This window comes from Mirounga angustirostris, unplaced genomic scaffold (assembly GCF_029215605.1).
Source record: "Mirounga angustirostris isolate CCGP_5_RB_7025 unplaced genomic scaffold, mMirAng1.0.hap1 SCAF_15, whole genome shotgun sequence".
NCBI classification, from domain to species: domain Eukaryota; kingdom Metazoa; phylum Chordata; class Mammalia; order Carnivora; family Phocidae; genus Mirounga; species Mirounga angustirostris.
The window spans coordinates 24,226,718-24,254,566 of record NW_026991723.1 but is presented as its reverse complement, the minus strand read 5'-3'; the positions used below and the strand labels follow the sequence as shown (position 1 = coordinate 24,254,566).

Here is a 27,849-nt window from a genome sequence, read left to right as displayed (position 1 = left end):
AACAGATTTTGAACAAAATGCAATGCCAACTTAGGGGGCAGGTTTACAACAAACAGAGGACGATTTGCTAAGTAGTTCTTCAAAGGTTCAAATGTTTCCAAAGCCTGAATGTGAGAAGCCACAGAGAAAAAAAGTAATCACCACAAAAATGTTTAGATGCTGTAATTATATGTGTGAATATATTTGAAATTCTGATAGCAACAGCTTTCTTTCAGTTGGTAGAATATCAAAGCCTGTCTGGATGCCATCAGATGCACCCACCCCAGTTCCACATGTATTTCTACTTCATAGATGGCTTAATTTAGTAAAAATTATAATTTTTAACCACAGTGCTTTACTTTTATATTTCACGAAATTTATAGTAACATTTGTAATAAGTTCAGAAGTTTTACCTTCAACAGAATGAACTTCCAAAAGCTTTACTATGATGCCATGATGTGGATGGAAAAAAAAAACAAACTGTTATTGGAATTAACTCAACTGATTTTCTTTCTGAAGCATTGATCAGAATGATATCAAACTGGCCTCACTTGCCTCTGCAAAGTTGTTTTTCGGCTAGTGGAGGTACATAAGCACCTGTCACTTCACCATGTATATTTGTACAAGAAAACTTGGAAATGAAGATGCACAGAATCAATATAGAAGCACAGTCTTTTGATGGAAGGGAAAGGTCCTACTTTACATGCTCTCATTCTGCAGCTGCATGAGTGACATTGTAGACCCCGAACAGTTTTCCTAAAAGATGTAGATGCTGACCAGTTTTCCTAAAAGATGTAGATGCTGATGCTTTTTCAGGAGATTTGTTTTCTTCTGGTTTTCATGTGGTTAATGGTACCACTCTGGTCCACCATGGTGGAGGCTAAATGTTGACAAACTTAAAAAAACAAACAAACTTATTTTATTTGGAAGAGTTTTAGATTTACAGAAAAATTGTGAAGATAATACAGAGTTCCCCTATAATGTGTACCCACCTTCCCCCATGACTAGCATCTTGTATTGGTGCCATACACTTGTCACAATCAGTGAAGTGATATTGGTACATTACTGTTCATTTAAGTCCATAGTTTATTAATATTTCCTCAGTTTTCCCCTAATGTCCTTTTTGTGTTCCAGCATCCCATCCAGGACACCACATTCCATTCAGGTATCGTGTGTCCCTGGGCTCCTCTCGGCAGTGACATTTGACAAACATTTTGAGCAATTTACACATTTATCACCATCATTCTTGTAGAGAGGAAATTTGGTACTTAATTTTTTTATTAAGCATGCACCTTTGTTGTTCCTTAAGGTCATGGTTGCCAGAAGGGTTTATTGCAAAATATTAAAGCATTTCCATTCAATAAAATAACTAGTTATACGTTTAAATTGTACTTACCAACATGGTTAAATTCCAGTAGCAAGAGCATTCCAGTTACTTTCTATTGCTGTGTGGCAGGCCGGTCCGACTTCTGTTTCTGTAGCCACTTTATGTACCCTGTGCCTCTGACTTCTTAATTTCCCTTTGATTTGGCTAAACTGCCGCCTGGCAGGGTAGCAGCACAACGGGCTGGTCGCCCAGGCGGCCAGCAGGGCAGTCGTCCCCGGGCTTTCTCCCCCATCCTCTGAGACCTGCGGAGTTATCTGTCTCCAGCTTCTCTTATCCGAGCCTAATTTGTTTTATCGGTGAGTATTCTCTTCCTGGCTCCTGAAAGGAAAGGCCTCGTTATGCTGTGTCTGAAAAGGGTCAGGAAAGGAGAGCTGGGTTTATCACTGATTGTCTTCCCATTTAGCCATGTGTTTATGAGAAGTCTCACCACTGCAAGGATGTGTCACACTCTCCTGGGTGAGTAAAAGCTGGAGGTAAAAGGTGCAGATCCACCAACTCCCCTTGGCTTATTGTAATGCAGCTGTTAATAACTTTAATATATAGTTAGTACAGAGTTCAGTAACAGTTACCTACTGTTAATGTAGCTTTTTGATGAGAGTTTATCCAGAATGTTCCTTTTTTTAAGTCAGAGTGGACAAAATACAGGACAATAGCATGAGATTGTCCCAGGTAACCCGGTGACAGATGTCATCAAAAGGAAAATTTTGTACAGGAACTGATGTGGCACTCTTTTATTTTCCTCCCAATTTCCCACCTTTCTTACCAAAATAGAAATTTTCTGTGAAAATATACCAACTTGTGCTAACATTACTAGATTATGCCTACATTTAACTTGACTCCAGGTAAACTGATAGAAGAGAAATACTGGGAGCATGAATGTGCATTGTCAGTACTCTTCAGTAAAGAGGTACATATTGTCACATATATGGGTACACACACAGAGCACACTGACAATGTGGTGTCCGTATATAAAAATAAGTTGATATGCATTTAGAACCAAAGGCCTGTTTTCTTGTGTATAGAAGGCTAGGCCTGCATTGCCCCATCCTCATTACTGTGCTAAGGGCCTTCCTTATGTTCACAGACTAGAACAGGGATCCAGGGAGGGCCCATTTGGCCCTCGGCCTGTTTGTGTAAATAAAGTTTGATCCGAGCACAGTTAAGCTCATTCATTTGTGTGTTGTCTATGTCTGTTTTCATGCTACAGTGGTAGTGTTGAGTATTTGCAACAGAAATTGTATGTATTTTCTGACTAGTGCTTTACAGAAGACTTTTACTGACCCCTTCTTTTGGAGTGCTTGTACCCAATTCCAGCATGGGTGGGGATGAGCCCACCCTCCAAACCAAGCAGTCCTTGGACACCAGCAAGGTGTTCAAGAATTCAACTCAATTCTGACACTATCGACTTGGAGATAGCATCAGATTCCATAGGTTAAGGGTTCAGTCCTCCAAGACTGCCCCCATCCCCCACTTCAATTGCCAGTCACAAGCCCCAGGCTGTTACCTGTGCTTCCGACTGATTGGAGGTTCCAACAACTTCCTCCTTAAGTTCGGTTAATTCACTAGAGAGGCTCACAGAACTCAGGGAGACATCTACTTATATTTACCACTTTATTAAAGGATATGACAGAGTATGAATCAAGAGCCACATGAAGAGATACATAGGATGAGGTCCCGGCCTGAGGAGTTTCTGTCCTCATGGAGCTTGGGGGCTGGCTCGGTGACACATGGAAGTGTTCTGGTTTCCCAAGCATGCAAACTCTCCCCAAAGGACCAAAAAGATGTTCTCTTGGGTTTTATATGGAGGGTTCACTACGTAGTCATGATAAGCTAAGTTGTTAGCCATTGGCTGATTCAACCTCCAGCCCTTCTCCCCTCCCTGGAGGTCAGGGTGTGGGGTGGGTGGGATTGAAAATTTCAACCCTTTAATCACAGGGTTGGTCCTCTTGGCAACTAGCTACCTTCATTAATAAAAAGACTTCCTTTTCACCTTTATGGCTTTGAAGGTTTTCAGGAATTGTGGATAAAGACCAAATCTATCTAAGAAATGTATTTTTTGGTCATCTGAATGACCAAATATATATTTCTTATAAACCATGCTATCACACCTCTGGACTGTGAGCTCTGCAGACTGACCTCAGGCATGACCCAATTTTCATTTCTCGGTTTCCCCTGCATTGACACCCATAAGACAACAGAGGTGAACTTTCTCCGTGAAGAAGTCTCTCCATGAAGTTTCCACACCACGCTGCTTTCTCCCTTTTGCCCCTTTCCCCAAAACACAACCCAGAGGTACACAGGAGATAAACACCTACTTCTAACACAATGGGGTAGAGAAGTCAAGAGCAATAACGGATCATAATAATGGCCAACATTTATCGATTCCCTACAGTGTGCCTGGTATTGTTGTGTGTGCTTCAGTCTGGGTGAATCCTCATGTCATGTGGTAGGTTCCGTCACTCTCCACACTTTATGTCTGAGGAAATTGAAGCTCAGGAGGCTAAGTGTTTTGCCCTGGGTTGCAAAGCCAGGCTGTGGTAAGCAAGCATTTGATTTAGCCAGGCCATTACACTTTCCCCACGTGCTATTCACTCAAGCAGCCCTCAGCTGTGCGGAGTGTGCCCTCCCCAAACCTTTAGCACGGTGCCTCTTGCTGTTTTTGTCCTCCTCCCTCCATTGGCAAACTCCCAGTCACTAAATGTCAGTGATTTCAAATAGGAAACAATTTGCAATTTGAAATGTTTCTAGACTTCGAATCATCTCCCAGGGAGTTTCCATTTTAAAATCTTGGCGGGAATGCTACCCATCTCAGTACTTAGGGAAGTAAAATACTTCTCAGGGCAATGAGAATCCCGAAGGAATTTTACCTGTGGGAGATGTATTTGGGCAGGGGGCCCTGGATGAGTCACTGGTGGTTGAACACCTGGACTGGATCATCTTGTGATTGAGGAGCAGAAAGCAGAGCCAAGGAAGGCCCAGGCCACTGGAGTGGCTTGTCTTTCCCTCTGTGGGATATTGGAACCAAGTTGAAGAGACCATTGTTTTCTCTAGAAGGGAGAGTCAGATAATCACTTTGTGACTGAGTTAATGAAGAGCGAGAGCTTTTGTGAGAACACAGACCAGAATCACTTCCAGTTAGAGGCGGCCAGCATCAGGCGGTTAATGGGCACACACCGCGCACCGTGTCTGGAAAGAGGCGGATTTCACAAAGAGAGCTAATGCCGTCCTATTCTAGGGGCAGAGCTAGATTTGGTTGTTGGAATTTATTTTCCAGTTAGTTGGGGTTTGTTCTGAAAGTATGTGTACTATGTAATAAAAGTATGTTTTGAAGTCAGGAACTTTTCTCTAACTTGTGTGGGGGTAAAAGGATAAGCCTTTCCACTTACTGACCAAATGACAGTACAGTTGGTTTGGGGCATCTGGAAAGATCAGCTGGTGTCACCTGAGTAGGCATATATCCATTTTTCTTACCCCAAAAGAGAAATAAACTATCAGATTTTTTTAAAAAAGCAGTTTTAGGTTTGTAGAAGAATTAAGAAGGTACAGAGATTTCCCATGTACCCCCTGCCCCCACACCTGCACAACCTCCCCCATTACCAGCAAACCCCTATCAGAATGATACATTTGTTACAAATAATGAACCTATATTTACACATTATAACCACTCAAATTCCTCATTTTACATTAGGGTTCACTCATGTACATTATATGGGTTTGGGCAAAGGTACGGTGTGACATAGACCCATTATTATATTATCTTACAGAGTATTTTCATTGCCCTAAAAATCCTCTGTGTTCCACCTATTCATCCTTATCCCCTCCCCTCGAATCCCTGACAACCACTGATGTCTTTACTATCTCCAAGTTTTGCCTTTTCTAGAATGTCATAGAGTTGGAATTATGTAGTATATAATCTTTTCAGATTGGATTCTTTTGCATAGTAATATGCATTTAAAGTTCCTCTGTATCTTCTCATGGCTTGGCAGCTCATTTTTCAAGTGTTGGTTAGTATTTCCTTGTCTGGATGTACCATAGTTTATCCACTCCCCTACTGAAGAACATCTTGGTTGCTTCCCAGTTTTGGCAGTTATGACCAAAGTGGCTGTACCTATTCATATGCAAGTTTTTGTGTAGACATAAGTTTTCAACTCCTTTGGATAAATACCAAGAAGCATTGATTGCTGGATTATATGGTTAAGAGTATGTTTGGTCTAAGAAACTGTCACACTGTCCTCCCAAGTGATTACGATTTTGCTTTCCTGCCAGCAGTGAATGAGAGTTCCTGTTACTCCACATCCTCACCAGAATTTGATGTTGTCAGTGTTCTAGGTTTTGGCCATTCTCATAGGTGTATGGTGCTATCTCATTGTTTTAATTGGCATTTCCCTGATGCCATATGATGTGGAGCATTTTTTCATATGCTTATTTGTCATCTGTATATCTTTGGTGAAGTGTCTGTGAAGGTCTTTGACCCATTTTTTTTTTTATCAGATTGTTTGTTTTCTTATTGTTGAGTTTTAAGGGTTTTGGGGGGTATATTTTATATGACAGTACATTATCAGATGTGTCCTTTACAGATACATCATACATACAGATAACCTCTGGTCTGTGGCTTATCTTCTCATTTTCTTGGCACTTTTTTTTTTAAAGATTTTTTTTTAAGACTTTATTTATTTATTTGACAGAGAGAGACACAGCGAGAGAAGGAACACAAGCAGGGGGAGTGGGAGAGGGAGAAGCAGGCTTCCCGCAGAGCAGAGAGCCTGATGCGTGGCTCGATCCCAGGACCCTGGGATCATGACCTGAGCCCAAGGCAGAAGCTTAACAACTGAGCCACCCGGGTGTCCCGGCACTGTCTTTTATAGAGCAGTTTTTAATTTTAGTGAAGTCTAGCTTATCAATTCTTTTTCTCATGGATTATGCCTTTGGTGTTTTATCTAAGAAGTTGCCACCATACCCATGGTCATCTAAGTTTTCTCCTTATCTTCTAGAAGTTTTATAGTTTTGCATTTTACGTTTAGGTCTGTGATCCATTTTGACGTCGTTTTGGTGAATGGTGTAAGTTCTGTGTCTGTATTTGTTCTTTTGCAAGAGAAAGCCCAGTTGTTCCAGCAGCATTTGTTGAAAAGACTATCTTTGCTCCTGTATTACATTTGCTCCATTGTCAAGTATCTGTTGACTGTATTCAGGTGGGTCTCTTTATGGGCTCTCTCTACTCTGTTCAGGTGATCTCTTTGTACGATCAGATTCAAATTGTCTATAATTTTATACATTCTGTAGCAAAGGAAAGTCAAAGTTCATGAAAACTTCTGAAGTTGTACATTTCTGGATTAAATGACATTGGACTTAGATTTACCTTTATCTCCACAGACTTGTTTCAAAATCCTGTGCTTAATTTTCTGCTTCAGCCAAAACTTTATGAAGATGGGAGTAGTTAAGATGCAAACTTGGTCAAATCATTGCTTCCACTTAACCATTCCAGTGGCTTCCTGCCCTCTTGATAACTGTCTCCTCCTGTGTCTTTGCTGTGCCTTCTGGCTCCTGCTAACTTCTCACCCCACATCCACATCTGATGCTGCTGCCGCCTCCCCTACTTCCAGCTCTCCAGCCCCAACAGCTTCTTCTGGTTACAGGAGCAGCTGCCTTACCTGCTGCCCCCGCACCGTCCCGCCCCTTCAGCCTGGGACAGGCCACCACTCCTTCACCCTTTTCCCACTCGCTGCCTAGTTGACATCTACTCATCCCTCAGGCTATCCTCCAAGTGCTGGTCATGTTCCCCTGTCTATGCTGCCAGAATATCTTGTACTTAATCTTCATGGCGGGTCTAATGGGGGAAGGAACCCCCATTAGAGTCTGTTTGTCTGTTTCTTAGCATTTTACTTCCAGGATCTAGCATCCATGCCTTGGATGGCATGGATGTTTTAATTTCCTGTACTCAGATGTTAGGGTCATAATGTCAATTTTCTTATGCCAAACCCTAGTGTAGGATGATGCAGCCATTGGTACTTTATACTGTTGGCTTTTGTTCATAGAAAACTGTCTTGGGTTTTAGATCTATTTGACTTATAGTTTGAATAACTAGGTTAGCCCCCCCCCCCCCGATTTAATACTTAATGCAGTGAGACTTGGGATCTAAGAGACAGTTTTCCTAATGATCTTACTGGGTCACCATGTTCCTTAGTGTGGAGTGTGTGTCTGTGCTTGACTCTTTCCCAGAAGTGTCCTTGGAGCGGAGGTGTCCAAGCATTCTCAAGGCGAACACTATTCCAGTATATACACATAAATGTTGTTATATCTGTGCTCCTCTAAGTAAATCCTGTGAAAACGTGTGACCCTTTTATAATTTGTACACATCCTAAGTGGACCTGTTTTTCTTCTAAGTTCATGTAATAGTCCTTTCAGCTTCAGTGGGAATATTTGTGATATAAAATGCTTATTTCCCAGGGACCATTTTAAAACTCTAAGTTGTGTTTTTCATCAGTAATTACCCACCACCACTGTCTTTTTTTTTTTTTTAACAAATCATCTTGTAATTTATCAAATAAGATGCATAGGCTCAGGATTTAAACATCTAAAGTTGGTTGGTAAGTCAGGGCGTGTTTTTCTCTGATCTGCATTTCTCTGATATCTTTCTCTACCTTTCATTCTATCTCTTTTCCTTCAGACATAAATGAGATTATTTTTAGTGTTAGGGGCTCTCTTGGCACAGAAGGGTAGAGACTGTGTTTTGTCTTGGCTGACTAAAGCCTATGGCTCGACCCTTAATTTTTACTGAACATTTGTCAAGTGCACCTGTAAGCAAGTCTACGTGGTATTTGTGAATCCAAGTGTAACTGCATGAGGTGAGGCCCCAGACTCAATGAATTAAGAGTGCTTCAGGCCTTGTCACCACCAGGCATCATTCTCAGTCCTCACATATGCCACCTGGGGTCAGGCCAGAAGGAAACAGAGCTTGTGTGTGGCGATGTGTATTCTCTGTTTGCTTAACCTTTGATGTGGGGAGCAAGGACACCGGGGGAGGCCAGTGACTGTGGCACTCCTAGGAGCAGAACAGAGATTGTCTTGGCACCAAGTCTGTTGAGCTGAAGAATCCACATGTGTTTAGCTGCCTGGGCAGGGCACAGCCTTTAAAGCTCACAGAGAGGGGCAAGGTATTATCTCTTGTTACAGTAAGGTGTTTTTTAAATTTTTGTTTTGTTTTCTCCATCAGATGTCAGAATTGCCAAGTGTGTTCTGTTGGCTGTCTCTCGGCATAATCCAGACGGTTCTCTAGTTTCACAGAACCAGACCAAATGAAACACACAGGCATATGGGGGCCGGGGAAGGTGGGAGGGGTCCTTATTGTCTACAGTTGTGCTTTCCTGAAATAGCTTTAAGTAAACCAAATTTTATAAGATTATCTCATTTTAATCTTCATCATGCCTTCATTCTTTAAGGGAGACTCTTTATAATGTGGACAGTCCTTGCAGCAATAATGCATAGCATCCTCCAAAGCAATTTTTAAAAAATCTTGATATGTTAAATTTTCTTAAATGAAGACAAGCGCTTGGGTCCCCTAAAGACCAGTTCAGCATTTACTTTTGGCCCACAGAGCTAGTTCTTCCATGGGGAGCTGGACTCTGGAGCCAGATGGGCTGAGTTGGAATCCTGGCTCTGCTACCAGGACAGTACTTTGCTGTCTCTGCCTCAGTTTCCTCTTTGGTAAACAGGATACTGGTGATAACTTCTTTATAGAGTTGCTATGAGGATTAAGTGAATAGTACATGTAACTGCTGGATCACTGCCTGGACTACATACGTAAGGTGCTTAATAAGTATCTGCCTCAGTATATGATGTTTCGCAGTAGTATTTTGTTCCCTTGAGAGAGAGTGGGTGGTGGTGCTAAAGACTTGCCCTGGTCATAGAAACTTTTACATAGTTAGTATAAAGCTATCAAGTAAAAAGATGAGGAAGTAATTTAATCTGGATGAGGATAGTAAAAAAAAATAGGAAACTTTATGCCAACCTTTTAAGTTCAAACTGACTGTAACAAAGTTCCAAGTCCTAGTGGCTTTACAAAACACAAACATTTCTTTCTTGTGTGTCATTCAGATTGAAGTAGTCAGGTGGCCCTGCTGAGTAGTTAAGCTCAGTGTGGTGATTCAGGAGCCGAGCGCATTCTATCCCATGACTTCGCCTTATTAGAATTCTTCACTTCAGCTGTGGGAATGAGGAAGAGAGATGGAGGGAGGTAGAGAAGGAGTGGGAAGAGAGAGAGGGAAGGGGGATGGAAGGAGAGATGCTGAGAGAGAGAGAGAGACAGAGAGAGAGAGAGGGAGAATATGAATGAATAGAAGCTGAGGATCTTACGAAGGATTTTTGGGGACAAGCATGGAAGTGGCCAACACAGCATTTCTGTTCCCGTTCCATTGACCAGAACTAGTCACATGACTCTAGTCTTCCTGCCTGCGGTTCCTGGAAGGCATTTCTCCTGTGTGCCCTGTGATAGGAGGCAGGATAGATGAGTATTCAGCTAGCCTGTAGCACAGTGGTTAACCATATCACATATTTTCTGTAATGCCGATATTTTCCGTAATTGATCTGTTTGTATATTTCACTGTAAACCATTTCTGAAATTCTTTATAATGTCAAGACCAGCAAAAAAATTTACAAATCATTATGTTTCTTTTTTATTTTTGAAATTTGCAGAAAATCAGGAAAGCTGCTGATCTCTCCTTGTGAACATTTTATTGTGCTGTTAGCCAATAAGCAAGGACTCTAGGTGACAGTCTCTTAATGGCCATCTCTGACAGGCAGGTTCCTGTGAAGGAGAAAGTTTTTATGTTTTGTATCCTGCTGGTGATCAGTAACTGACAAAAGTAATGATCCTGTTATGCACTGAAGTTGCATGGGACAATCTAAGAGTAGTTTTGTTTTGTTTTGTTTATTGCTCTAGTAAATACGGCTCACTATTGTGACTAGTGTTTGTACTCAGCTCTGATGGGAAGGATGGTGGCCACTTCCTGTGTCTTATATCAAATAAAGTGACTTAATCCTGCAGCTTTATTAATAATATTTCACTTGAGCAGTTCTTTTCAATCATAATTGGCCTCTGCACAGACTGAGCAGTTTATTTCTAAGTGCAAACCTGGGGGATTTTATAGCTCATGGACACACCTTGAGGCCATGCTTAACTAAGCCTCTAGATTAATATATACCTCACATTTTGCAGTGTTTCATAGTTCTGTGAATTAATTTTGAATCCCATTTCTTCTGCCACGGTTCAGATGCTTTAACACAATTGGGAAGCAAAATAACGTTATGACGGATCATGTGGTCTGCAGCATCAGACTAGGGTGGAATCCCAGCTCTGTCACTCAGTCTCTCTGGGACCTTGGGTCTTTTATTGATTGCTGTGGTTCCTAGGAATTTCTAGTAACAAATACCAGACTGGTGGCTTAAACAACTGAAATTTATTTTCATACAGTTCTGGAGGCCAGAAGTCTCAGATCAAGGCACCGTGGAGTTGGTTCTTAATGAGGCCTGTCTCCTTGGCTTTTCGATGGCCACCTTTCCGTGTCTTCACAGAGTCTCCTCTCTGTACACTTAGCGTGTCAGCCACTGGACTTGAGTCAGGAGTGCTGCTAACCCCACTGACTCACACCTTTGTCCTCCAGGAGCTGAGCTGCCCAGTTTTTCTTTTGAAACGACTCTGGAATATGTGTCTTTTAATAAAAGTTAATAATGACAAGTATGAGGATTGTCACATATAAATACATGTGAATTTATATGAAGTAATTTTTGACTAAAATAATAGGTACATTCACTCTTATGATCATAAAGGCTGAAATATGTCTTATTAGGGATTGGTGGAACATGTTATTCTTCAGTTTAATGGTTACCTTTTGGTAACCATTGGTTACATTTTTCTGTACAACTTATTACCTTTCTTTTTTCATTTTCTATTTCTATTTCTATTTCTACTCCTTTCTTCTCTTCTCTTCCCTTTCTTTCTTTCTTTCTTTCTTTCTTTCTTTCTTTCTTTCTTTCTTTCTCTCTCTCTCTCTCTCTTTCTCCCCATGCCCAACGTGGGGCTGGAACTCTTGAGATCAAGAGTTACATGCTGTACCAACTGAGCCAACCAGATGCCCCCTATTTACCTTTCTTTTAAAAAAATCCTACAGTAATAACAAAGAATGCCCCTACCTGTCAGTCCCTCCCTATGCATTTCTCTTCCCTCACCAGTCTATATCTTCTAACACTAAATCATGACTTGGAAACCTAAATATATACAGTTTTTATTTATCAGTCATACCTCAATAAATCTGGGAAAAAATAAACTTGCTGTTACATTTTAAAAATAATACAGAGAATAATGCCACAGCATCTCTGACTGCTCTCTCTTCCCTCCCTTCTGGTCCTTCTATATTGTTGCTTTTCTCTTTTTTTGGTTCTTATGTGTCTCATTCCTGAAAGTATTCTGAAAATTTGCCTTTTTATTTTTTACTTGGTTTAATTTAGCTTTTAATTTTAGGTTTTCTTTTCTTTTTTTGGGGGCAGAAAAGAGCAAGTTAGTACCTTATATCTAAACATCAACCTTGTGGAGCCAAGACTAATTCAGCCATACGAACACGTTATAAGGAACTTTATCCGCGAGATCAAACTGCAGAGCACAGAAATGGAAAACCTGGCCATTGCGGTGAAGAGGTATTGAAGCCCTTCCTGTCTTTCTTCTTTTTTTTTTTTAGAGAGAGAGAGAATGTGAGTTGAGTGGGGGTGAGGGGAGGGACAGAGGGAGAGAGAATCTTAAGCAGGCTCATATGCGAGCCTGGAGTCCAGCACGGGGCTCGATCTGATGACCCTGAGATCATGACCTGAGCTGAAATCAAGAGTCGGATGCTTAACCAACTGAGCCACCTGGGTGCCCGAAGCCCTTCCTTTCTCAGTGGCATGTGGGGTCCTTTAACTGGCTCTGTGTCCAGGTGGCACATGGACTGAACTTCACGATCACGTTATGATGTGGATGGACTTCCCGAACCTCGGGCATCTGGAGCTTCCTAAACTGAACCAGCACGAAAAAAGCTGAGTCGGGCAGTACTCTGTAGGGGCAGCCAGCAGTCCCATCAGTAGGTCGCCGTGATCCTATCCTATAAACTTCTCAAGACCAGATTCCCTGCAGAACAGTTCAAAGAGGTTTGCTATCTTATATCCAGCCACTTGAAACATACAGGAAACTTCTTTTCCAGAGAGGCGGACAGGACTGTACTTGAAGGCTGGCCTTGTCACAGGTGTGTGACTTTGGGCAGGTTTCTGTATCTGCAGAACGTGACTGTAAATATTCACGTTCTCAGGGTGTGGAGATGATGTGCTGGGTGTAAACCCCTGCACCAGGTCAACCACATGGTGGGTGCTCAGTGGTGGGACTTCCTGTCTCTGGCCCTCCTCGCCCAGCTTGGACTGGAAGCCAAAAAGCTTGAAACCCGTGCTGTTATATGGTTTGTGTAAGCCACAGCTCGTTCACGTTGATATCTTACTGGCTTTACCAGCAGCCCAGTGCAGAGGAAGAATTTACATGTGTTGCAGTCCAAACATCAGCCTTTTTGCTCCCCAGAAGGACCACAGTCCTTTGGCATCAGTGGGAAAGAGAGCATTTTGTTTGCTGTAGTTCCCGGCTGTTCTGCCCCAAAGATGCTTCTCGCTGCCATCTGTTTCACCAGCATCTCTGAGTGTGTGGTGCATCCTGCTGGTCTCTACCCAGAACTTGTGAAGGCCCCTCTGATAGGATGCGCCCCATCGCCAAGGGGGCAGGAGAGGGTACTCCTCTGTCTCTTTATTCTTTCCTTCCAAATGATGATCAGACTGTCTAGTTAACCTTTTGGAGTTTGAGTGAAGGCAATTAAAATATAGGAGTGTTTTAAAACGATGCTACATAGGACTTTTTATAGTTCTGGAGTCATGCAAGAGTGGAGCTATTCACAGGGAGTTTCTTAAGAACATTTTCAGTTCCCGACTCTGAACTTTTCGTTCAAGTTTGTCTGCTAGGGGCATTCAGTAGGATAGAAGGGTCCTATGAACTCCAAATTCTGTAAACTGGGGGTGATTCACAGACGCACATGTTGAGTTTTTAAAGTGTCCAGGAATACCTGTTAAAACAGACAAACTTCGATACACACACACACACACACACATTTATATGTGACCTTTAAGGATAGTACCATGTAAACCCACAAGGGAAAAAAGAATGGCATTCCTCATGTTCTCATCACCAGCCAAGCTGCTGCCCACCCCCGCGGAGTGAGTATGTTACCTGTGCTGGGCCGTGTCCTGCTTGTCTCCTTCCTGCTGCTTTGCGGTTGGGGTGGGAGCCAAAGTCAGGCTCTGTCCCAGCTGTCAGAGACCTCACTGAAGTGCTTCCGTGATGACTGTGAAGTTCTCTTATGTTCTTAGCGGAGGACCATCCGCCCTCACCTGGGATTTTGGATGGGGGCAGGTCTCTATCTTTTCGCTCTGTGCTTGCACCTGAAGGATGGTCCGAGTGTCTGGATGGGAGCCCTGGACTAGGTTAGAGTGGACAGTCTTCATCACACCAGACATTTCACTAGGAGTTAGGAATTGCTGGGGCAAACATGGTGGCATCATAGACTACCCTGATTTACCAAAAAAAAAAAAAAAAAAAAAAAAAAAATCATTGCTCAGGAGTGAGGAAGGCAGAAAGAACACATTCAGGAACAGTCCTGGATGTCACGAAGGAGCGGTCGGAAAAATGGTCATAGGGAGAGAACAGACTTGGCTAGTTTACAGTCCCAGAGTTGACCAACAAAACAAACTTGCTGTGGAGATACGTAATTCCTAGATTTCAGATAGCAAGTGCTTATAAATGAACCAGAAATAGCTAACTTTCCAAACAAGGTTAACATCCCTTCGGGCAGGCTGTCAGGTAAGGATGAAGAAAACACAAGCGGAAAATAGTAGTAAGTTACTCAAAATTTTATTTTGGAGCCTTCTCCCCACCCCTCAGGACTCATTTGGAACTTTATATAAAGATTAAAGTAATGCATGCACAGAATGTGTTACAAGGGAGTCAGCAGGTAGAAAGCAGGTAACATGGTGTCTCAGAAGCCGTCAAACTGGAAGACGGGAGGTCTTCTGTTTAGGTCCTATTCTCTACTTTTTATCAGCAGTGTGTCATTGACCCTCTAAATCCCGTGGTGGGATTTAGTCTCTTGTCATCTAGTGGAATAGGCAAGACGTATGTATGAGAAAATTTAGATAGTCAGACGTACAGCAGAGAGAGAACAAAAAATACTAAAAATACTTTTTTTAGGGTTTAATCTGCAGCCTCAACCACTGTAAAGTGACAGATGTCTCTATACTAGCCAATTGCTCAGGAAAACTATCCCAGAACTCTCCTCAACGAAATGTTCCCATTTCTAACTTTTTGGCAAATCAGTGTGCTCTGCCTCTATAGAGAGGAGATTTAGGGATGACATTAGTAAAAGAAACAGAATTTTTCTACAATGTAAAGACTGTATTTTTATTCTAGAACTTTAGGGAACCTGATTAGAAATATTTTTTTTTTAAGATTTTATTTATTTGAGAGAGAGAGAATGAGAGACAGAGAGCACAAGAGGGAAGAGGGTCAGAGGGAGAAGCAGACCCCCAGCTGAGCAGGGAGCCCGATGTGGGACTCGATCCCGGGACTCCAGGATCATGACCTGAGCTGAAGGCAGTCGCTTAACCAACTGAGCCACCCAGGCGCCCCTGATTAGAAATAATTTTTGAGATTCCTTTTCCCCCCTTCTAACTGTAGCATATCACATTGTGTGTTTTGTATAATAATATTTCAGAATTCTATCTAAAAATCTGTTTGCCATGGGGTTCTTTTTTTGTCCAGGAATATCACTCAGTCGTGGGAGCAAAAAGGATTTTCAGAATTTATTGAGAGCTTCCCAGTGATTTTGATATCTTTAGCTGTTCTTCGCCATGATCTAGTTTAATACTATTTTGTCTAGTTTATACCATTTACTAAATATCTAGTTTTAATGTTATTTTACAGCCAAATGGTCAAAGTGCCAATCCTGTCTTATTATGTGGAAGGAACAGGGACTATTATTTTAAATGGTGTGTTTCTCCTCATATGTAAAATAGGGCTTGAAATAGATGAGGTTGAAGCTGTCTCTGCAGGTTGCAGTGAAAAGGTGTGCATCCTCTTGCATTTCAGAGCCCAGGACAAGGCAGCCATGCAGTTGAGTGAGCTGGAGGAGGAAATGGATCAGAGGATTCAGGCAGCAGAACACAAGACGCGGAAAGACGTGAGTTTATGGGATTGGCCCATTCTTTCCACGAATCCTGGTGGAGCGCGTTTTACAGACCGGGCACTGGGCAGGGGCTTTCAATGAGGGCATTTTTGGCGGTGGTGGTTTCGGGGGGAGATTAAGGAGAGAGATAATAAATAATCAAATAAAGTAGATAATTTCAGTAGCTACGAGTGAAGAGCAAGTGTGGTCGACAGCGATGGGGAGAAGTCGTCAGGAGGTCAGGGGCCTCTCTGTGGAGGTGCCGTGGGAGCTGAGGCCCAAGGAAGAAGGCAGAGCCCCCCTTGGGTAGAGGAGGGTGGCTCAGCTTTTATGCCACAGTCTCCCTGACCATGTCCACTGCCAACTTTAAATTTCTAGATTGCAGGGAAATTAAAATTCTCTCTACGAACTTCAGTGTTTTATAATGGAATGTATTTTATTCGTCACTGAAGGAACTCTTACGGTTGAAAGTTGTTACCTTCAATGATTTCTGTAGAAGCAATACTTGTCTGTTTTCCTTATAAACTATAGCTGGGTGAAGGCTAATGTTGGGGTGGACGTTTTCTATTCATTTGCCCTGTTACCTCCGAGAGGCAGCAGGATGGAGTGAGAAGGGCCCGAGTATTGGCATCTGATAGGCCTTCAGTGTGCTTCCTGGCTCTGCCTTTGCCTGGGCAGGTGGCCCTGGGAAAATAACTGGACCTCTGACCTTTGTGGTACCATTTTTAGAATGGGGTAATGCCACCAACCTGCTTCACGGAGGTCCAGCCTGGTGATGTATATGAGTGCCTGGCACCGTGGCTGTGGCCGGCCTGCTCTTTTCTGTTGCTCTTCGTGCTTTGTGTCCTTCCAGATTCTTTGCCTCAGACTGCTTTATCACATGTATGACTTCAGGTCTCTTTGTCGTCTTATCTCTTAATGACCAGTTTAGTAACTGTTTGGAGGTCATATTCAACAGAGTGAGTGCCTCGGAGTCCATGGGCCTGCTTTAGTGCAGTGGAGAGCCCATTCTTCTGTGAGCACTCCATTTGTTGTAGTCGAAAAACAGGGAAAATCATATACTCTTTCCTGCCCTTTTCCCCTCTCCATCCATTTAATCTGTGTGCTCATTCCTTCGTCGTACACTTACCAAGTACGCGTGCTCTGTTGCCATCAGTCCCACCACTTCTTCCAGCCACGTATGTGAGGAGCAGATTTGTGGTTGGTGTTGGAGCCCTGACCGGGGCCCCCTCCCCTTGTAACTTCATGTGCGGTTCGTTACAATATCTGGCTCAGCTCGGCTCCCTGCGATTCTTCACCGCACAGCGCTGGTCGGGCATGATCATCGCTCTTCCTTCGCTCCATCTGTTTTCTTTGCCCTTCCTTCCCGTGTTCCCCAACTCCGCCAAGCGCAGAGAAAATCTCCCCTTGATGCTCCCTTGCAGTCCTCTGGCCTTATTCAGCTCTTCCTGACCTTGACTCCTGTTGTACCTACAGTGTTACTCCATTGCTCCAGGTAAGTATTTTAGGTGTGAAGTAGAATTGACAGACAAGGAACTGCACAGGTTTACAGTACAGAAGATGGTAACACTGGGTGTACCCATACACCGTGAAACCCCCACCACAGCCAAGACAATGGGTGTATCCGTCCACCATCTAGGTTTCCTCAGGCCCCTTCCTCATGCCTCCCTTCCTCCCTCCTCTGCCCTCCTTGCTAGGAAACCACTGGGTATCTTCTTCGGTGAAATATGTTAACACCTTTTGTTCACTTTAAAAATTAGGTAGTTTTCTTGTTATGGAGGGTTTTTTTGTTTTGTTTTGTTTTAAATACAGGTTTTTTTTTTTTTTTTAAAGATTTATTTATTTATTTTAGAGAGAGAGAGCGCACAGTTGAGCAATTGAGCAAGAGGGACAGAGGGAGAGGGAGAGAGAATCTCAAGCCGACTCCTCACAGAGCCCGACGACCTTGAGATCATGACCTGAGCTGAAGCCAAGAGTCGGACGCTTAACCGACTATGCCACCCAGGCACCCCTGTTAGGGAGTTTTGAGAGTTCTTTATATATTCTGTTTTTAAAATTCTCTCCCACACTCTGACTTGTCTTTTCAGTCTCCTAACAGTGTATTCTGAAGAGTAGAAAGTTTTCATTTTGATGAAGTCCAATTTGTCAATTTTTCTTTAATGGATCAGGCTTTTGGCCTCTAAGGAATCTTTGCCTAATCCAAGGTCACAAAGATTTTTCTGCTGTTTCCTTCTGTAAGTTTTATTTTTTTAGATTTTACATTTAGGATCCATTTTTGCAATATGGATCAAAGTTCATATTTTTTTGCAGGTGGCTATCCAGTTGTTCTAGCACCATTTGTTGAAAAGGCTATTTGTTCTCCATTGAATTGCCTTTGCACTTTGTCCCAAATTGGTTTACTGTATCTGTGTGGCTTTATTTCTGGGCTCTCTGCTTTGTTCCATTGATTACTTTATGCCAATATTACATTGTTTTGGTGACTATTGCTTTATAATAAGTCTTGAAATCAAGTAATATTAGTTCTTCAACTTTGTTGTTTTTTTCTTTTTTTTAAATTTTATTATGTTATGTTAATCACCATACATCATTAGTTTTTGATGTAGTGTTCCATGATTCATTGTTTGCGTATAACACCCAGTGCTCCATTAAAAATACGTGCCCTCTTTAATACCCATCACCAGGCTAACCCATCCCCCCACCTCCTCCCCTCTAGAACCCTCAGTTTGTTTCTCAGAGTCCATAGTCTCTCATGGTTCGTCTCCCCCTCTGATTTTCCCCCCTTCATTTTACCCTTCCTACTATCTTCTTCGTTTTTTAACATATAATGTATTATTAGTTTCAGAGGTACAGGTCTGTGATTCAACAGTCTTACACAATTCACAGTGCTCACCATAGCACATACCCTCCCCAATGTCTATCACCCAGCTACCCTCCCTCTGACCCCCTACCACTCCATGATACATGTCTTTCTCTGTTTGACTTATTTTGCTCAGCATAATACCCTCCAGTTCCATCCACGTCGTTGCAAATGGCAAGATCTCATTCCTTTTGATGGCTGCATAATATTCCATTGTATATATATACCACATCTTCTTTATCCATTCATCTGTCGATGGACATCTTGGCTCTTTCCACAGTTTGGCTATTGTGGACATTGCTGCTATAAACATTGGAGTGCACATACCCCTTTGGATCACTACATTTGTATCTTTGGGGTAAATACCCAGTAGTGCAATTGCTGGATCATATGGTAGCTCTATTTTCAACTTTTTGAGGAACCTCCATACTGTTTTCCAGAGTGGCTGCACCAGCTTGCATTCCCACCAACAGTGTAGGAGGGTTCCCCTTTCTCCGCATCCCCGCCAACATCTGTCATTTCCTGACTTGTTAATTTTAGCCATTCTAACTGGTGTGAGGTGGTATCTCATTGAGGTTTTGATTTGGATTTCCCTGATACCGAGTGATGTTGAGCACTTCTTCATGTGTCTGCTGGCCATTTGGATGTCTTCTTTGGAATAATGTCTGTTCATGTCTTCTGCCCATTTCTTGATTGAATTCTTTGTTCTATGGGTGTTGAATTTGATAAGTTCTTTATAGGTTTTGGATACTAGCCCCTTATCTGATATGTCATTTGCAAATATCTTCTCCCATTCTGTCGGTTGTCTTTTGGTTTTGTTGACTGTTTCCTTTGCTGTGCAAAAGCTTTTTATCCTGATGAAGTCCTAATAGTTCATTTTTTGCCCTTGCTTCCCTTGCCTTTGGCGATGTTTCTAGGAAGAAGTTGCTTCGGCTGAGGTCGAAGAGGTTGCTGCTGTGTTCTCCTTTAGGATTTTGATGGACTCCTGTCTCACATTTAGGTTGAAAGAACTTTGTTGTTTTTCAAAATTGTCTGGGCTATTTTAGATCCTTTAATTTCCATAGAATCAGCTTGTCAGTTTCTTAAAAACAAAAAGAAAAAAACAAAAAACCCAAACATTCTGGGGGGTTGATTTGGTTTCATTGCATTTATAGATCAATTTGGGGAGAATTGGCATCTTAACAATAATGAATAATTTGATCCATTTATTCTCCATTTATTTAGGTCTTCTTTAATTTCTCTTAGCAATGTTTTGTAGTGTACAACATAAAGATCTTATAAATCTTTCCTCAGATTCATTCCTAAGTATTTGATATTTTAATGCTACTCTAAACAGTGTTGTTAAAACTTTCAATTTCTGGTTGTCCAATGTGAATATATAGAAATACACTTGATTTTTACATATAGATCTTATACCCTATCTTATTGTTTACATTGTTCACACTCAGCAGCTTTTTTGGTAGATTCCATCAGGTTTTCTAGGTAAATGGTATTGTAATCTATGAATAAAGACAGCTTTACTTCTCTCTTTCTGGTGTGAATGATCACTTTATTTTTCTCTCCTTATTGCACTGGTTAGAACAAGAAAAGGGAGAGCAGACATCCTTGTCTATAATTTCTCTCTCAACAAGAAGTATGATGTTGGTGGCATGCTGTTCATAGAAGCCCTTTACTGAATTTTGCGCATGTTCCTGGTTGGCTAAGAGTTGTTTTAATTAGGAATGGAATGTTGGATTTCATCAAATGTTTTTCTGTATCTATTGAAATGATCATGGCTTTTTTCTTTTTTAGAACATCAATGTGGTGAATTACATTGATTTTCAAGTATTAAAACACACTTGTACTCGGGGGATAAACCTCATTTATTTATAATGTATTTTCATTTTTGAATCTTGTTGAATTCATTTTGCTAAATTTTGTTTATTATTTTTGCATCCATACTCATAAAAGATACTGGTTTGTGGGTTTCTCTTAATGTGTTTGATTTTTGTATCAGGCCAGTGCTGGTCTCATAGAATGAGTTGGGAAAGCTTCCCTCCCTTTCAGTTTCCTGGAAGTTTATGATGAGTTGGTCTGAACCACCACCATCTACCTAAGTTACTGTAGTGACCCCCTACCCGATCTCTTGGCAGCTTGACAGGTTGGGAATGGAAAGAGCTACATGGTGATAATTTCCTTTATTGAACTCTGAATAAAATGTTTTTAAACCATAAAAGTTGTTTAAGGTTGTGGCCCTGGATTTAGTGAGAAGACTTGCCTAGTTACATCGGGGTCCACTTCAGTGCCAGGAAGGCTGTCCGAGGTAGTGCCTCATTGGGAGGCTTCCCGTCTTCATCCACCTGTGAAGTGGCGACATTGCTGCCTCACCTGTGGAGCTGGATGAAGTCAAGAGACGCGCTTAGAAAAGGTTACCATGAGTGAAGATGTTACTCTTCTCCTACACATTTCCTCCTAAGCATAGAATATTTAATTTACATGGATTATTTAATTTATATGGATTATTTAATTTACTTGGCTAATTTAATATAATCCTCACATTAATCCAATAGGGAGGGCGCCTGGGTAGCTCAGTCGTTAAGCGTCTGCCTTCGGCTCAGGTCATGATCCCAGCGTTCTGGGATCGAGCCCCACGTCGGGCTCTCCACTCCGCGGGAAGCCTGCTTCTCCCTCTCCCATTCCCCCTGCTTGTGTTCCCTCTCTTGCTGTGTCTCTCTCTGTCAAATAAATAAATAAAATCTTAAAAAAAAAAAAATCCAATAAGGAGATGAAGGCTCCAAGTAAGTTGTCTCAGCTAGACAGCCAGTAAGTGGGTTGCAAGACCCTGTAACTCAGGCGGGTGTTCAGACATGGGGTCATGTCTCCCCTGCAGAGAGGCCTTACCTTACCCCCTAACTCAGTTCCTGTCACATCTCCCTGTCAGCTTCTCCCTGTATTACTTCCTGAGGTCGTCTTACCTCCTGTCTTCCCCCACCAGCATGCGCGTTTGTCTGCCTTGCTCCTGCTCTGCCCCCCTGTGCTCAGGACTGTTGGCATATAGTGGGCTAGCAGGGGATCGCTGCACACTCAATTTCACTGGCTAGTAACATAATTTATTTGAATACTAAACACAGGGCACAGAGTTCCATACTTTGCGAAGAGAAAAAGGACATTTGAAGATGTCTGGGCTCCTGGGACCTGCAGCCCGTGACCTCCCGGGGTGCCCCTTGCCATTCACTGATCCAGGCAGGACACATGTGAGAAGAACCAGCCCATGTGGAAGCACTTAGCATAGAAATTTGCAGGTGATGTGATTTGAATTCAGGTAAAGGTGTAAGCTCTTGGAAAAAGGACAAACCCACTGGACCTTCCTGGGCCCTGATGACATCATAGGGTTCAGGCAAGCACGTGGGCCCTTGGCTCTTGCCATATCTTTTAATAAATAACAGCAATAACTACTTAAACTAGTTAATAGATGTGCCCTGGCCTCCTGTCACAACATGAGTAATAGTCTTAGAGGCGTCTCCTGGTGATGTGTGCATGTCGGCTTTCACTTCCGCAGGTTTCAATTCCAAAAGAGATGTACCTCCAAAGTCATTTGGTTTACTTCCGCCATCCCTTCTTGCCCTCCCTGTGTGGGAGACTTGGGATCAGCCTTACTTTGACACCAAACATTTCTTGCTCTATGGGGTTTTGAAGAACCTGTTTAAATCATTAAAATCTTTTTTTTTTTTAGGAAAAACGTAAGGCTGAGGAAGCCCTCAGTGACCTCAGACGTCAGTATGAAACAGAAGTAGGGGATTTACAGGTGACAATAAAGAAACTCAAAAAGGTATGTTTGTGGCAGTGAGGCTTCTAGGAATAGCCTCAGTGTATCAGTGTGTTTAAGTTATTAGCAACTAAAGACATTGGGAATCATATTAAAGCAGCAGTTGGAATCAGATTTCAGGGTCAAACTGGGCTCCCTGGAAAGATGGATTTTTAAAGGTCCCTGATTTTCTTTTCCGTTTCAAGGGCAACCTATCTTCTGCACAGGTCTAATAAATATTTCTGACCCCTTGAACAGTTGTCCATCAAACCCCAGTTTTCCTTCCTCAGGTGCCCTCAATGCCCACATGTTCAGTGGACTCTGCTCATGACAGGAGGGATCCTGTCTTTACTGGTCACGTATTCCTGTATCCTTGCCCCCAGCTAACCTCAAGGTACATGGTCAGTATTCAATGAATATTTATTAAATGAAGTAAATGCTCTTCTTCTATGCAGAAAGTTCCAGAGCTAGGGGACCCCTGATCAGCAGGAGGTGGGAGAGAACTTGCTGAAATGTGAGCAAAAGTGTGATTGGGTTTGGCCTTTGCTGTGTTTGGTTTCTAATGAGTAGGGTTTGTTTCACCCAGTGGTATGCTGGTAGCTACTTAACAATGGGCTCTGGAGGGGGAAGGGGGTCAGGGAGGAATCTGTAATATTTGCTGATTTCCACGGTGTTAATGCTTCCACCATTAACAATTTCAAGCTACCAAGTTGACGTGACTGAGTGCAGAGTTTGGGAAGAGGTGCGTCACATTGGCTCTCACCCGCCGGCACAGGCTGTCCACCTCTTGCGTGTGGATTGTCTCTATAACGAGTGGAAATACCTTGGCTAAACTGAAAATGGATACTTAAAAAAGAATCATCCCTGAAAGTGGCATTGTGACTTTGGGCACATTACTTTGCTTCTCTGGTTGTTCATGTGATAACCTTTAATGCTGTTTCCAATGTTTATATTCAATGAGATTAAGGGACGATTAGCTGTATTTTGTAGGCTATTGCAATTCAAACCTCTGGGATTCTCTGGGATTATTAAAAATCCTCCCCAATAACCTTCTTGGGAAATTATGATCAGCTCAACCTTTTCTCTAATTGGCAGAGGCCATTAGACCAGACATAAGATGCTTGAATTGCAGAATTTGAACAGACCAGTCCCTTGTTGATGCCAGAGTCACAGATTCTCCTAGCCCCGGTTCTCGGTTATTTTCCTGTCTTCCCACATCTTTAGGCTAGAAGCAAGTTATGCAGAAAAGACACAAAATTTCTTGCCACGATGAGGCATATGATGACGACCACATAGGCCCTGAACAGTAAGAGTCAGAAGTGATGGGACTGGAGTTCTCATCGAGACGATGCTACTTTGTTCCCATTATACCTGGGACAATTGGCTTCATTATCTTATCATTTCGTTTCTCATTTGTAAAATGGGATTAATAATGGACTGTCCTGCCTAACCCTAATAGCTGAGATATTACTGACTTTATAGTTTCTTCAGCTCTTTTTCATAATTTTTAATTCTCAAACTTTTTCTGAGGATAGGTAAGTCTCCTGCTTTCACAGCTGAGGACACCAAGTTCTAGAGTCACAGAGCTAATAAGCCGTGGAGTTGTCTTGCTACACAGTTTGCGCTTTCTCACTTGTACCAGACTTCCCACCGGCTCGGGAGGCTTGTTCTGCAAGAGAACAGATGGTGATTTACGTGAGGGATGTTAAAGGCTTAAACTGGAAAAGTTTACAAAATTGATATGACTGCCATTACCCTATGCCATGGATTCTGAGGAACTAGTTTTTTCCCTCCAGTTCTTTTTCTCTGAAATTAGCATGAATCTGAAAAAATCAAGGGCTCTTCTCAGAGTGAGCCACGTGGCAGTCATGGCCTCGGTGTGTGAAAACCTTTAGTTGATGCATCTGGTAAGATGAAGAAAATCCAGCATCAGATTACTTAGGCTTTGACTTAGAATTGATGAAATATAGCATTCATTTTGGTCAGTGCGTAACTACTCAGTTAATGGAAACCCACGGATCCTCACCGTTCCCAGGGACTGTCAGGAAACAAAAAGACATGTTTGTTGTCCATGTTAGAGATCTCCTGAGCTGGTTGAAAGTCTGGTAATACTAACAAGTCAACCAGAAAGCAAAGCTCCGGTATATATTCATAGAGAATTGTGTGTATATGTCACTAGCTTCTTATCACACTTAAATGTTATTGATTTCAGTTATTTTAATAAGCATTTACTGGAGTCACTGTGAAGAAAACAGGTGAATCTGACACTAACTCTGCTGTTAAAAATCTTAGACTCTGGTAGGAGAGAGAAGGCATTCATAAATAATTATAATACAGGATAGAAAGTGTTAAGTGCAGATGAATTTCTAGGAGAATATAAAGGTCCAGACTCATAGGCAACATAACTGAAAAGGCTAAGTTAAATCGCTTAATAGTTGAATGGCTTCCCAAAAGGACTTTTCAGTTGTTTCGAAAAGAAATTCATTAAGTGATAAAACCCCCTTTTTAAATGCTTAAATTATTTAAAGCAAATTTTCAAATCTTCATGGATTATATGTAGCTTAATAATTCACAAAGTTGTAAAATGTTGAAAATGGAAGACTTTTAGAATTCCCATATCTGTATATTCAAGGATACTCATAAACTTAACTGAATCAATCCAAAGTGAGTTTGTAAATGCACAGCCTTTATTTGCTCTTTCAGCTAGAAGAACAGTCGAAACACATAAGTCAAAAAGAAGATGTGGCTGCATTAAAAAAGCAAATTTATGATTTATCAATGGTAAGAATCACCTTTCATTTACAGAAATACATTTCCTCTTCAACGACTAGACATAGTCATGCTGTTTATCAGTGTTCCGGGGATGGAGAGAAATTAGTACTGCAGTTAGAGAAAGCCTTTGACGTACCTTTGACCAAAGGTGTTATTCAGGCTTTTACCCTCAAGGATACCCCACCTATTGTGAATGCTTTTATTTATTTCTTAATTTTTTTTTTTTAAGATTTTATTTATTTGCAAGAGAGAGAATGAGAGACAGAGAGCATGAGAGGGAGGAGGGTCAGAGGGAGAAGCAGACTCCCCACCGAGCAGGGAGCCCGATGCGGGACTCGATCCCGGGACTCCAGGATCATGACCTGAGCCCGAAGGCAGTTGCTTAACCAACTGAGCCACCCAGGCGCCCGCTTTTATTTATTTCTTACTCAAAGCAATGACGGCATGGCCCTTGCACTTCACATAGTTAACCCTGCATTCCTACAACTTCAGCTCTGGTCTGTGTCCCTGGCTTTGTGAGATGAGGTTATAATTGCCCTTTTCTTCCTCCAGCATTCCTCTTTCTGCCCATTTCCCCCCTTGATGACCCTATCTTTGGTCTTTCTGTTGTCAAGTTGTCAGCATTTGCATCTGTTTTTTCATCATCATTAAGTTGTCTTTATTTTGTTTGTAGGTGGACTCTAGAAGTTGAAAGCCACTAGTGAACATTTCCTTTATTAGGACTCTAAATATTCTCATTGCAGAGCCCAGAAGTGAGCCAGCTGTGCTATAAGTGTGTTTCTTTCTCTCCAGTCATTATCCCTGCACCACTCAGAAGAGAAGGCTCCCAGCTTCATGGTCAAGTTGGAATGCACCATCAGTTCCAAATTCTGCCCCTTCTTAGTTGGCTCTGTATTTGGATCATGACTTTCTTGTAGAATTGCTTATTTTTCTTGCATTTCCTGGTTGAGTTTTTGGTTTCTTGTAAAAAGAAACTCTGGCATCCTCAGGATATCATCCACTGATGCCTTCCAACTTTTTTTTTTTTTATTCTTCCCAATGCGTGGAATTTGTTTTTTCTCCTTGAAAATGTTAATTCTAGAGTCTACAGAATTTCAGTTCTTACTGGACTGATCGTTTTTTTAACTCACTACCCATATGTCATCCTGGAATTTCTGAGCATTTTAGGTAGCTGGCATAGGATTCCTGTGCAGCTAGGTAAATAGATCTGTTTACCTCAGGGCCTCCTCCCTGAGAGAGTGTTTTCCTAGGAGCTGTGTGTGTGAAGCTGGCTGTCAGACTGGGAGACCCCTGATGACCAGAAGGAGTGGGATATGGATATTCAGAGACAAGCCTCAGCACACTGTATAGGGGTCATTCGGTTCTTTTTCTCTTCTTTTTTTTTTTTTTTTTTTAAGATTTTATTTATTTGTTTGTTTGAGAGAGAGAGAGAGCAAGTGAGGGCAGAGGGAGAGGCAGGGAATCTGAAACAGACTCCACGCTGAGCACAGAGCCTGAGTGGGGCTCTGTCTCATGACCCTGACTGAGATCAGGACTTGAGCCAAAACCAGGAGTTGGATGCTTAACTGACAGCGCCACCCAGGCACCCAATTCAGTTCTTTTTAAAAAGACAAGCCCTGTCTTACAGCCTTAGGAATCGACTCTATCTGCTGTTCTTTGCTAGTATTAGAGGGGATGGCCTGGGGCTGGGGGCCGAGTTCCTTAATACACAAATTTAACCTGTGTTTTTAAGCCCCATTTCTGACTGTTCGGGGGTTCTGCCTGGCTAATTGCCTCCTCCTTTGCTCTATAGCACAATCTTCCCCCATGCCTCTTCCAGACCTCCTGTGCTCCTGCTCGCTTCTCTTTTGTCAGCACATTTCCACCCATTTTCCATCTTCCAGAAATGTATTTAATTCATTTGACTGTTGGGGGGCCCCTCTTGCATTCTTGCAACTTGTATTGGTTTATTTCATGTTATTTGGCATTTCATGTGAATGAGGTCTCCAAAAGGAAAGAAGAGTGCTCAGTCCATCATTACACACCAGAAGCCTCCAGTGTGTTTTTGTTTTCTTTTTTTAGGAAAACATAGACATTTTTTAAACTACACTAGTTTATTTTTAAGCACAAAACTTACAAATGTTAGGTGATCGGATTTATTGTAAAAACTAGCCAGTCTGCCTGGTGATAGGTACTATTAATTCCACAGAATATTTTCAGTAGATTCATAGCTCTCATTGAGTAAAACAGATGTTTACATATTTGATCTGAGCTCATTTGCCAGTAACATGTTAAAGTATGTCATGATCATGATTTGACTGGTGTTTTTTGGCACCAGATGTCAGACATTAAAAAAAGAGAGAACAACTTCAAGGATTTAGCTTTTTGAGACTTTAATACTTTATGATAATTTCAGATCACCTTGAATTGATAACTAGTTCTTTGAACACCAAGATTTGAAGAACTATGGAGGTGTAGGTTTGGGGTGCGAGGTTCCACTACACTTGACTCTCCTGGGTGGAAGACACCCCGAATCTAATGGCCTGCGCTGTTTCTTTTCTCCAGGAAAATCAGAAAGTTAAGAAAGATCTTTTAGAAGCACAGACAAACATAGCCTTTCTTCAGAGTGAATTAGATGCTTTGAAAAGTGATTATGCCGATCAGACTCTGAATTCAGAAAGGTATGAAACTTTGCATTTTATTCTTTAGTTTGAGTGGAATGTTTATTTAGATGACCATCCGTGTGAATGAAGTCAGCTACGTAATCATAAAGGGTTATTTATTGACCTTGCTCGTATGTTCTTTGCTTTCCAAA

At 41.9% G+C, this 27,849-nt stretch overlaps 1 protein-coding gene across 1 annotated transcript in view; it reads left to right on the top strand.

The window, feature by feature from the left end:
• The window catches only part of RASEF (RAS and EF-hand domain containing), an 87,318-nt gene that overhangs the window by 19,129 nt on the left and 40,340 nt on the right, over positions 1–27,849 (top strand). The window contains exons 2-6 of the mRNA XM_064579172.1: positions 11,906–12,052; positions 15,567–15,657; positions 22,212–22,307; positions 24,987–25,064; positions 27,600–27,715. Of these exons, the coding sequence (XP_064435242.1) occupies positions 11,906–12,052; positions 15,567–15,657; positions 22,212–22,307; positions 24,987–25,064; positions 27,600–27,715 (528 nt within the window). The remainder of the gene's footprint in view (positions 1–11,905; positions 12,053–15,566; positions 15,658–22,211; positions 22,308–24,986; positions 25,065–27,599; positions 27,716–27,849) is intronic.